The sequence below is a fragment of the Phodopus roborovskii genome, unplaced genomic scaffold, assembly GCF_943737965.1.
Source record: "Phodopus roborovskii unplaced genomic scaffold, PHOROB, whole genome shotgun sequence".
In the NCBI taxonomy this organism is placed as follows: domain Eukaryota; kingdom Metazoa; phylum Chordata; class Mammalia; order Rodentia; family Cricetidae; genus Phodopus; species Phodopus roborovskii.
The window spans coordinates 20,144,205-20,156,646 of NW_026126448.1; the positions used below are offsets into that span (position 1 = coordinate 20,144,205).

At 40.7% G+C, this 12,442-nt stretch overlaps 1 protein-coding gene across 1 annotated transcript in view; it reads right to left on the bottom strand.

Moving 5' to 3' along the window:
- The window catches only part of Phactr4 (phosphatase and actin regulator 4), a 41,480-nt gene extending 32,108 nt beyond the window's left edge, over window positions 1-9,372 (bottom strand). The window contains exon 1 of the mRNA XM_051188993.1: window positions 9,104-9,372. Within this exon, the coding sequence (XP_051044950.1) occupies window positions 9,104-9,149 (46 nt within the window). The 5' untranslated portion in view covers window positions 9,150-9,372. The remainder of the gene's footprint in view (window positions 1-9,103) is intronic.
- Between the last annotated feature and the right edge of the window lie 3,070 nt (window positions 9,373-12,442).

Below are 12,442 nucleotides of genomic sequence, written 5' to 3' on the forward strand. Positions count from 1 at the left end.
CTGCTTCCTGAACAAAAAGACTCTAAATCTTCTGGGCTCTGTCACAAATTTCACATCTACATATATGTAACAATACACCACAGAAAATCCTTTATTGTTTTAACAAACAATACTGTTATATTTTCTATATATTATTTATGAACTCTTCACTTCTCTCTGTAATTGTCTGCATCAAGAAAAATTTTATTTATTTATGAAGATATTTTCAGTTGTACTTTTTTGGTTTTGTTTGTTCATTTAATAGACTTTGGAGACTAGAGTCTCATGTGGCTGAAGTTGGCCTTGAACCCCAGAATCCTTTGTTTCAACCTTCCAAACACCAGGATTACAGGCATATACTACCTTTTTCATTCATTCTTTTTTTTTTTTTTTTTTTTTTTTCCTGTTAAACCTGAGGCCCTGCATTTGACAGTCCAGTGGCCCAGGGGTTCTGATGCCTTCCCCTGGCCTCTTTGGATGACAGACACACAAAGGTAGACAAATATATATTCAGACAAAACATATATACACATAAAATTTTTTAGATTAATTTGTGGCAAAATGGAGACATATACCAAAATCTTTCTAATTTCAAAGTCTATGGGCACCTTTTCTACCATACTGCTTTATTTATTTATCTACCTATTTATTTATTTTGGGTTTTTTTGTTGTTGTTGTTTCTCCTGATCCTTATTAATCCTCATTAGTAATACACATCTGTAATCCCAGCATTTGAGAGACCAAATTAAGATCAAATGTCCAAGTCCATCTGGGGTATATAAAACCATATCTCAAAAAAACAAAACACAACTAACAGCAACAAGACACACACCAAAATGCAATTTTCATAAATGATATACAATTCTTGTTCTCACAACTACCTACACAACTACTATTAATCTCAAATGCTATTTAATAGCAAATTTTATAAAGAGGCTGAAAACATGGCTTAGCAGGTAGAGGCCTTTGCTGGTAAGTCTGACGACCTGAGTTTGATCCCTGGGACCTGCATGGTAGGAGAGAACAGACAGACTCCTGTAAGTTGTCCTCTGGAGGACCTTTACATGCACAACATGCACGGTGCACACAGACATACAGAAATAAATAATGTTTATTGAATAATTTTTAATTGAAAAGTCTAAATTATAAATTTAGATTCAAATCAAATCTCTTTACAAACTATTTGTCCTCCAGTTACAAGTCATTCAAATGTCCTGTGATACTTCCATCAAGTCTTTATTCACGTAGCTAAAGAAGGTTCGTTCTGTTGTTGTTTGTGCACATGTGGGTCAGCCTGGGTGTCATCGCCCAGGAGCCATCTGCTTTATTTTTCTTATTACTTTATTTTATTTGATATGCCTGCATTTTTATCTGTACATGATGTGCATGTCTGGTACCTGAAGAAGCCAAGAGGTCATTGGCTTCTCCTGGAATGGAGTCATAGGTGACTGTTAGCCATAATAGAGGTGCTGGGAACCAACCCTGGGTCCTCTGGAAGAGCAGCATGTGACATTAACCAGTGAACCATCTCTCTGGTCCCTTTTGTTTTTTTCTTTTCTTTTCTTTTCTTTTCTTTTTTTTTTTTTTTTTTTTTTTCCCCTTTAGACAAGGTCTCACATGCAGCCCTACCTGCCCTGGAACTTGCTATGTAGACCAGGTTGGTCTGGAACTCACAAAGATTCATCAGCCTTTTGCCTCCCAAGTGTTGTGATTAAAAAGTATGTGCTACCAATGTCAAGCAAAGTTTGGTTTGGCTTTAATTTTAATTTTTTTCTTTTGAAACAGGATTTCTCTATGTAGCCCTTAGCTGTCCTAAAACTTGCAGGCATTGAACTCAAGAGATCAATCTGCCTCTGCCTCCTGAATGGTGGAAGTAAAAGTGTATACCATTAATGTATGTCTCTCTCTCTCTCTCTCTTTCTCTCTCTCTCTCTCCCCCCCCTCTCTCTCTCTCACACACACACACACACACACATTTATATTTAAGCAAAGACAGGGTGTGGGGCTTCACCTACAAAGGCAGTAGGTGAAGGAATTGGCAGTGCAAGCCTGATGAGATGAGTTTTATCCTCAGAACCCATGGTCGGAAGAGAGTCTACTCCTTCAAGCTGACCTTCAAACACGTGCCATGGCAGAAAAGATGCTCCCTGCCCCAACAAGTAAATACTTAAAATAAAGTAATTAATAAATAAATAAAACTAAGAGTTGCCCATGGTGATATATGCCTATACTTCAAACACTTCAAAGACTGAAGTAGGAGGTTAGCCTCTTTGAGGTCTAGCCTAGGGTACATAATGAGTACAAAGCCAGCCTGAACTTCATATCAGAGACTTTATCTCAAAACAACAAAACTAAGCCATACCTTTTTAATATTTTGCATTTTCAGGTGTTCACTAATTATTTGTAAATTATATGTATATAACTAGATATATACTACATATAACTAAATATACTACACATAACTAAATAAAGAAAATGATAGGATTAAACAATACACCCTAGATCAAAGACTGTATAATCTTACATATTTCTATTCTGGTAGTACTAGGGTTTGAAACCAAGGTCTCCTGCATGGTAGGGAAACATTCTACCAATAAACTATACCTCTAGCTTCTTCCCATGTATTTTGAGAGGAGGCCTTACTTGCCCTGACTGGCCTTGAGCTCACTCTCATCTCAGCTTCCAGAGTACCTGGTCTTACAGGTGTACAGCTTCACACCTGGCCTACAACCAGTTCTTACTCACCTGTGTTGAACAGCCAAGTATAACCAGGCAACAAAAATCCACAGAAAACAAATCTTCAACATTCTTTGACTAGATTTATAATAAGTGACTAAATTGCCTGGTTTATTTGAATTCCAATCTATTATTTGCACCTTATCAATTTTAAAAATTATTCTCTGTTGATTTTTTTGGTGTTTTTTTGCTGTAAGCTGTCATCTTCCATGTCACCCCAGCCCCGCTAGTTGTTGTATTTGAGTGTATATGTGCATGCATACGCCAGCGCTCATGTGTGAAGGTCAGGGGACAATTTGAAGGGGTTTGTTTTCTTTCTTTTTTTCTTTTGGTTTTCAAAAATATGGTTTCTCTGTGTAGCCCTTGATGTCCTGGAACTCGATTGTAGACCAGGCTGTCTTTGAACTCACAGAGATTTGCCTATTTCTGCCTTCTGAGTGCTGAGACTAAAGGGATGTGCCATCACTGCTGGCTTGTTCTTTCCTTCTACCAGTGGGTTCCAAGGTCAGTCTCAGGTCATCAGGCCCGGGCAACAAGCACCTTTACCAGCTGGGCAATGCTTCTGGCCCTTTCGGTTTTGGTTTTTCTTTTTTTGTTTCTTTGTCTCACTCCCCAACCCTGGCTGTCCTGAAACTTAATGTGATCCTCCTGCCTCAGCCTTCCAAACTTTTTAAATAGCATAATTTATGATACTTTGCCACAGTACTTAACATTTTTTTTGTTCTCTAAAAGAGGCTTATTATTGGATTTAAAAAATAGTTTCATAAAACTGCAACAAAATAATAGAAAGCAAAATGTGTCACTAATGAACAAAGCAGCCTTTGAGCAGAGAAGGCCTTCGACTTCTGGAGCTCTCCACAGCCTTGACCATGGGATTAGAAAGCACTCAACGGGGGGGGGGGGGGTGCAGAGACAGATAAGGTCTCTGCACCTAAGCGAAGGCAGATCTGACTCTGTCTCAGGAAAAATGTATTTAGCCAAGAAGGATACAGCCTGGGGGGTCAGCTGATCGGCTGGCTTAGTCTAGGACAAGGGCCAGCACCACAGGGAAAGTGACAAGTGCATTACAGCTCAGCAAATGATGTTTACTTTGTAGATAATGATGCCTGACTGTGGACCACAGGGACTTGGGTTTGGATCCCCAGCACCCAATTAAAGGGCAGCATGGTAACTTGTCTGTAACCCAGCACTGAGGGGAAAGGGGTGGAGTTAATAGGACCCCGAAACCCATCCACCAGCTAGTCTACCCAGGTTCAGGAAAAGATCTCAATAAATAAGACAGAGGGATCAGTGAGATTGTGCATAGTGTGAAAGTATTTGTCACACAGCCATAATAACGAGTTCATCCCTAGAAGCCACAGTGGGAAAGAACTGACCCCTGAAAGTCATCCTCTGACCCCTCCACACAGGCACTGTGGCACGCACGCATCACATTCACATACAACACACACACATATGTGTACACACACCCACACTCACATTTTTAAACATGTTTTATTAAAAGGGGTGAGGAGAGACCTGTATGGTGCCATCTGCCTTTAATCCCAGCATTTGGGAGGAAGAGGTAGGCAAATCTCTGTGGGTCTGAGATCAGGCTGATCTACATAGGGATTTCCAAGGCGGCTAGCCAGGGCTACAAAATGAGATCTTATCTTTTGTCTGTCTGTTTTGAGACAAAGTGTCTGTCTTAGTTAGGGTTGCTGTTGCTGAGAAGAGACACCATAACTATGGCAACTCTTATAAAGGAAAACATTTAACTGGGGCTGGGTTACAGTTCAGAGGGTTAGTTCACCATCATGATGGTGGGAAGAACTGTGGCATACAGTCAGACATGGTGCTGGAGAGGTAGCTGGAGTTCTACATCCGGATCCAAAGGCAGCAGGAAGCTGGGACTCACCAGGCCTGGCTTAAGATCTCAAAGCACAGCCCCAGTGACATACTTCCTCCAACAAAGCCATGCCTACTCCAACAAGGCCACACCTAATAGTGCCTCTCCCTATGAGCCAAGGATTCAAACACATGACTCTATGGGGCACCCCAATCAAACCACCACAGGTCACTATGGAGCTCTGGCTAGCCTCCAACGCTATGCAGATCCTATGGCCTGAACTCACAAACATCTGCCTGTCTCTGCCTGCTGAGTACTGGGTTTAAAAATACACACCACCAGGACCCCAGCATGAAACCTTTACTTTAGAAAGAAAAAAAAAAAGGAAAATGGGTGGGACTGGGTAGGCCCATATTGAAAATGGCTCCGCAGGTAGACTCTAGTCAACAAATCATAATGCCTGACTTTGATTCCTGGGTCCCACAGGGTGGAAGTAGAGAAGAGATTCCTCTGACTTCCACAAAAGCACTCTGGTATACACATGCCCCCCCCCCACATATATATATATATAAACACACACATAACTAAAACATAAAATGCAAATCAGAACAATAAGATAATGGAGAGAGAAGTGACGGAGAAGTTAACTGACATCTACCTCAGGCCACCACACACACACACACACACACACACACACACACACACACACACACACACACGCATTTACGAATACAAGCATCTGAACAACACAACACCACACACACATTCTTTTCTAAAGAAAAAAACAAAACAAAAAAAAAAAAGACTGAACAGACTTAAGTGTATTAAAGGTCTAAAACACTGAACTACATATCTTAGCATATTTCACCTTCTAAAGGATCTAATGCAATCTTCTAAACAGCTGCCTACTGAAACACTCCCTAAAAATATTAGTATCCAAGGGCTGGAGAGACAGCTCAGCGGTTAAGAGCACCGCTGTACTTCTAGAGAACATAAGTCTGACTCCTACTCCCACCTACCTGTACCGGCAGATTCAAAAGAGCCAATGTCTTCCTCTGGCCTCAGTGGACACCAAGCACATGTGGTGCACAGATACACAGGGCAAAACACCCATACAAGTAAAATTTACATTTTTCTTTGTTTGGTTTTTGAGACAGTCTTTCTACATAGCCCTAACTGTCCTGGAACTCGCTCTGTAGACCAAGCTGGCCTCAAACTCACAGGGATCTGCCTGCCTCTGTCTCCAGAGTGCTGGGATTACAAGCATGTGCTATGAACACCTAGATAAAAAAATTTTAATTAAAACATTTTATTTATAGCCGGGCTTTAGTGGTGCATGCCTTTAATCCCAGCACTCTGGAGGCAGAGGCAGTAAGATCTCTGTGAGTTCAAGTTCCAGGATAAGCTCCAAAACAATATAGAGAAACCCTATCTTGAAAACAAAACAAAACAAAAAACATAACATTTTATTTATGATTATTATTATGTGTATAATTTTAAAAATTTTTTGCCATAATTGGGATCAAATCTAATCCAGGGGTTCCTGCATGCTAGAAAGTTCTTTAAACTAAACTACATCTATCTCCATTCTCCAAAAATTTTTTTGTTAGTTATTAGTTGCAAAACTGACTTCTTATTCCTGGGACAGTGTTCCAGGCAGCCCAGGCAGACCTGGCACTCAGTATATAGCCAAAAATAACCTTGACTTCATCTGCTTGCCTCCACCTGAATGTTGGTATTACAGGTACATGCCACATCCAAATCTATGTACTGCCAGGGATTGAACCCAGGGCTCTCTGCAGCTAAGATGAGCACCCTCCATCTTGAGAGTATACTCTTGAGAACTTTGAATAGAACTCAGCCCTTTGTTTCTTAAAAGCACACATGCACAAATGTGATTATTATAGAGATTAGATGGATATTCTTCATAAAGAATGCCACATCACGGGGCTGGAGAGATGGCTCAGTGGTAAGAGCTCTTCCAGAGGACCCAGGTTCCCCACATGGCAGCTCACAACTATCTATAACTCCAGTTCCAGGGCTTCTGACACCCTCATACAGGCAAAAGACCAAAGAACATAAATTAAAAAAAAAAAAAAAAGATTATAAGAAAAAAGGAAAAATAAAGTCACATCATTAAATTGTACAAGCTCAACAACTTGATGCTTTTAAAATCCTTTCATTTCCATGGTGTGGCTAAAAGCCTGGCATTTCTTGAGACCATACTGTATTTGTTAAAGAAGAAAACCCCAAGGAAAAGCAGACCATGCAAACGTGGTAATTTATCACATACAGGAGAAGGTTGGTTCTAGGAGCAAAAAAACAACATGTCATTAGAAGGGAGAGGAGGCAGAAGTTGGGGTATGTGGTAGTATGGAAGAAAATGCCCCCCAAAGAGAGTGGCACTACTAGGAGGCATGGCCTTGTTAGAGGAAGTGCATCACTGTGGGGGCAGGCTTTGAGGTCTCTTTTGCTCAAGCTTCCCTCAGTCAACTTCCTATTGTCTGCAAGATGTAGTACTCTCATTTCCAGCACCGCATCTGCCTTTGTACCACCATGCTCCCCATCGTGATGATAATGGACTGAAACCCTGAAACTGTGAGCTGACACTCTCTAATTGAATGTCTTCCTTATAAGAGGGGCTGTGGTTGTGGTGTCGCTTCACAGCAACAGCAAACCCTAATGAAGACAGGGTATCTCTATTTTATTTAACTGAATTTTTGTGTGTGTGTGTGAGAGACAAGGTCTGTCTCCTAAAACCTAGGCTGGCCTAAAACTTGCTAATATAATACTTGAACTCCTGATCTTCTGGCTTCTGTCTCTAATTACTAGGGTTACTAACATGTACCCTACCACACCTCTGTAGGTTTTGTTATTGTTTGTTTTTGGTTTTTAGAGACAGGATTTCTCTGTGTAGCCCTGGCTGTCCTGGAACTCACTCTGTAGACCAGGCTGGCCTCAAACTCACAGACATTCGCCTGCCTCTGCCTCCTTGATACTGGGATTAAAGGTGTGCACCACCACTGCCCAGCCTACCTCTATTTTCCAAAGCTGCAAAGTGGTCCTAGAGGGTTTCTTATATTTTGCTGTACACCCTTTCTATAAAGCATTTTATTTATTTTTTTAACAGTAAAGTACTGAAATTACAAAGCCTTAGCCTAGTGGTCAAAGTAAAGCGAGCAATGGGATCAGTTCACTCGAGTTCTCCAGTCTCACTGGGTAAGTGTTCTGTCACCCATGTGCTCAGTGTCAGGAAAACCTGAAAAACACTTTCCCCAGGAGATCAGAAACTAAACTGTAACAAATTATGACACACATCTGAGGCATTACCTGTTTCCCCAAACTTTTATGCTTTTCTTTAGTCACCATCGTTTTAATTTTACCTTATTGGGATTTTGTTGTTTTTTGTTTGTTTTTGTTTTAAGACAGCGTCTCATTCTGTATAGGCTTGGCTAGCCTGAAACTCACTATGTAGAACTAAAAGCAGAGAGCCATCTACCTCTGCCTCCCTGATACTGGGATTAAAGGTGTGCATCATACCCACCTTAGACTTTTTATTTCTTGGCAGAGAGAGAAAAACAAAATAAAAACAAGCCAGGCAGTGGTGGCACATGCCTTTAATCCCAGCACTTGGGAGACAGAGGCAGATGGATTTCTGTGAGTTCAAGGCCAGCCTGGTCTACAGAGTGAGTGCCAGGACAAGCTCCAGTGCTACACAGAGAAACCCTGTCCCAAAAAAGCAAAAATAAACAAACAAATAAATAAATACGTAACAGATTAAATAGGCTTCCTGATATTTCCTAAACCAGTTAACTATACACTTTTTCCTAAACAGCACTTTGTCCAGAAATAACCTAGATGCTTTTTCCTACTAGACTTTTTTCAACCTTTTTTTTTTTAATAACCATTTCCCCCGATTTATTATCATCATCAAACACAAACTCCTACAAAGGTAAGAAAATGTGCTCACAAAGATGACAGTCAACCTCATCATTTCATACTTCCAACTGTGAGCCATCCTCACAATTCCCCGGGCTGTCAGTCTGAGCTAGCCCCTGAGACAGTAACACTTCAGAAGTTCATAGAGCACAACACCTTCTGAGGAGCTAACACTGGTACAATGGAGAAAGCCCAGGACTGGCTTGGAAAAGCTGTAAGTCTAAAACTCAATATTAAAATGGCCTTGTTTTTATAATTAAGCAGTTTTATTTTTAGATCACACGTAACAATTGCCCAAACCTGCAAAATACCAGTAAAATACCTCTAAGCTCTATTTAACAGCTCCTGTAACTTTTATTTTCTACAAAGACAATGATTAACAACTAGGTAACTTCCTAGCAATATAATCTAAAACACCGAACTCCGGAGAATAAGTAAACAAGATTGTGAGATAAACAAATTTAGCAGAGTGGAAAAAACTTAAAGGTTTTCATTCACTTCTCCCAAACATTTATAAATATGCCAAAGTCTTGCATTCCAATTCCTAAGAGACACCATCTTCAGCTGTAAACCTGCCTCCTTTCTATCAAGCCGTCTATTTTTCTGCCTTCTATTACTCACCAACTGCATCTGGATTTACCGGTCTGGAGACATCAGCTTGCCCCATGATTATAATTGTCTTAGATGTATCCCACGACAGCAAACTGTACCGAACAAAAGCAAACTTCTCTTGAAAGACAGATCCACATAGGGACCAGCAGCCCTGTATCACCACCAAATGCCAGGGGACAGCATGAGATCTGGAGTTTCTGTTGTCTGTATCCCGGTCACCGGGTATTTGTGGCGCTCACAAATGTCTTCACGCCGGCTTTCTTCACACAGGAATGCCTGTCATTCCAGAGTGCACAGTGTGTAGAGCTTTAGTGCGGAAGGGGAGGAGACAGCCAACCACATTCTGGCTCCCAAGGGCACAGCCCAAAAGCCCACACCTCCTTTTCCTGACTTTGAGCTTGGTTGGAAGCCTCTAGGCTCAACGCCACAGGACAGGGAGCCTGGCCCAAAGTACAGCAGAAACCCTAGACCATCAGTGGGGTCCGGAGGAACCGTCGAATGGGGGTAGAAACCCGTCTCAAAGGCATATTTCAGATATGAGCTTACTTCCAAAGCATCCAGTTATTCTAGAATTTCTGTGTTGTATATGGACTGATTATTTGTTACCTCCCCATCCTCCCACATTGTAGAACACCTTTCCTGGTGTGTGTGTGTGGGGTGCGTGTGTGTGTGTGTGTGTGTGTGTGTGTGTGTGTGTGTGTGTGTGTGTGTGTATGTGAGAGAGAGAGAGAGAGAGAGAGAGAGGGTGGGTCCAGAGGGAGCCAGAGAAAGTATGGTAGAGGTGAGAAATAGGAACAAGAATCAGGAGACATTACTGGAAAGGCAAACTGATCATCTGCCACACTGTAGTACAAACCAGCACTTGAAAAGTAGAGGCAGAAAACTCAAGTTCTAGACTAACTGAGTTACAAGGGAAAACTGTCTCAAAAATACTCAAAGCAAACAATAAAATAAAAAGAATGGACTAGACCAGTAGTTCTGAATTTTCCTAATGCTGTGACCCTTTAATACAGTTCCTTATGTTGTGGTGACCCCCCAATCATAATATTTTCATTGTTATACCATAACTATAATTTTGCTACTGTTATGAATCATAATGTAAATATCTGTGTTTTCCTAGGGTGTTAGGTGAACCCTGTGAAAGGGGTCAAGACCTACAGGTTGAGAATCGCTAGACTAGTCAATGGTCTTGGTATATACACAACCCTGAACTGCAATAATCTTCGCACTTTACTAGTAGTCTAGAAGTTCCTCATAGTCAGGACCACAATGTAGTTATCCTTAAACTACCAATGCTAGATATAAGTAGTCCAGTGCACACTGTAGCAACCTGAACCTCCTACCCCACAAGCATGCCTCATGCATGTTAGGCAAGCACTGAGTTACAGTCCCAGAAAGAAACAGAATTAATCTGAAGCTTTGCTTATGTAACCTAGAAGCAAAAGACAATGTACATGCCTGAAACCCCAGCATTTGGGATGTTGAGGTAGGAGGAATGACAAGTTAAAGGCGTCTAGCTTTATACAATAAGACCCTGTTTCAAATGAAAGATGTCCATCAAGGAAAAGAGCAAGAGCAATGGAGACAAGAAAAAAATATGCGGACCACAAATGATTCTAACATTCCAAGTGATTATGAGAATTGTTAAACTCTCACTTGTATGAGGAAAAAATGTTATGCTCATAATAAATTTTGAAAATTTATTCCTAGCCAGGCATGATGGTACACACCTTGAATCTCAACAATCAGAAGGCAGAGGCAGACAAATGTCTTCAAGTATGAGGCCATCCTGATATACATAGTGAGTTCTAGGACAGCCAGAGCTACATAAAGAAACCTGTCTCAAAAAAAGACCCTATCTGGGGGTAGAGGAAAAAATAAATATGGTAAAACCTAACCTACATCATATTTGTTTGCACAGGAGGACTCTAAAGAGTAACAGAAAAGAAATGCCAAGTCCTTCATGTGACAGCAGTGAGGGATTACAGATCATTTTGTTTCATGATTAAATCAGAAACAAAAGAATGAGGGAACTGAGTGTTGGTGGCACATGCTTTAATCCCAGCACTCGGGAGGTAGAGGCAGGAGGATCTCTGTGAATTTGAGGCCAGCCTGGTCTACAAAGATACACAGAGAAACTCTTGTCTCAAAAAACTAAATAACTAAATAACTAAAAATAAAATAAAGAATGAGGGCATACTTGCGAATGGAGATTCTTATTCATAGTTATAAGGATTAAATCAAGAGAAATACCTACAGTTCATTAACCAACCAGCTGAAATGAGGACCTTCAGGTTCAGTAGGAGACTATGCCTCAATAAGATGAAAAGCAACTAACTGGAGCATTGTGCCACACACATTTAATTCCAGCACTAGGGAGGCAGAGGCAAGCAGATCTCTGAATTCAAGGCCAGCCTGATCTACAAAACAAGTTCCAGAACAGACATGGCTACAGAGAGAAACCCTGTCTAGAAAAAACAAAAATAAACAAAAAAATAATAACAACAACAAAATAGATGGAAAGCAACAAGTTAACACTGGGTGTCAAATGAAGGTGGATTAAAGAAGGTCCATAAATACCCAGATAAAGAATTAACAGGTATTTATTTGGGGAGCACTGACACAATGATATAACTAACTGCAATGGTCTTCTGCTCCTGGAGATGCAGCCTCTGCCCTTCAGAAGCCCCCCTTCTTTATACATACTGAAGCCACACCCTAAGGCGTGGCCACTACCCCAAAACCACTGTCAGGACAAGATGCCACTACAGATATCCCCTTCTGGCACCTGCATGCATACACCACACACACCACACATAAGATGGAGTGTGACAGAGGAAGACCTACAATGTCGAACTCTGGCCTCCATATGCATGTATACTCACGTGAGTTTACATCTGTACCCACACATGCATACATATGTATGTGGGTGCTTACATACACAAGAAAACATATATTCATATATATATGCCATATACACAGACATAGAAATTACCACGAGCTACTACATAAATGATTAAAATTGTTGTCAAAGTCCCTTCCTATTAAACCAATGATTTAATCAATTCAATATTTTGCTGGGAAGAAAAAAAAAAGGTTCCAGGAAATGTTGGCCAGGGCAGTGGCCACAGTGTACTTTCTATAATGAATCTAAGTCAGTGCTTGCCAAATAAGGCAAAAAGATTAAGTGAATTAAATTATTAATAAACCTCCCTGGTCACCAATTTTTTTCTACTCTACTATTTTTTCATGAGCAGAATGTAGTTGCTTTTTATAGTTACAATAAAAGAGATTAAAAAGCCTTAGTCTTCTAATGAAGGAGAGCACCATTTACACACATGGACATGC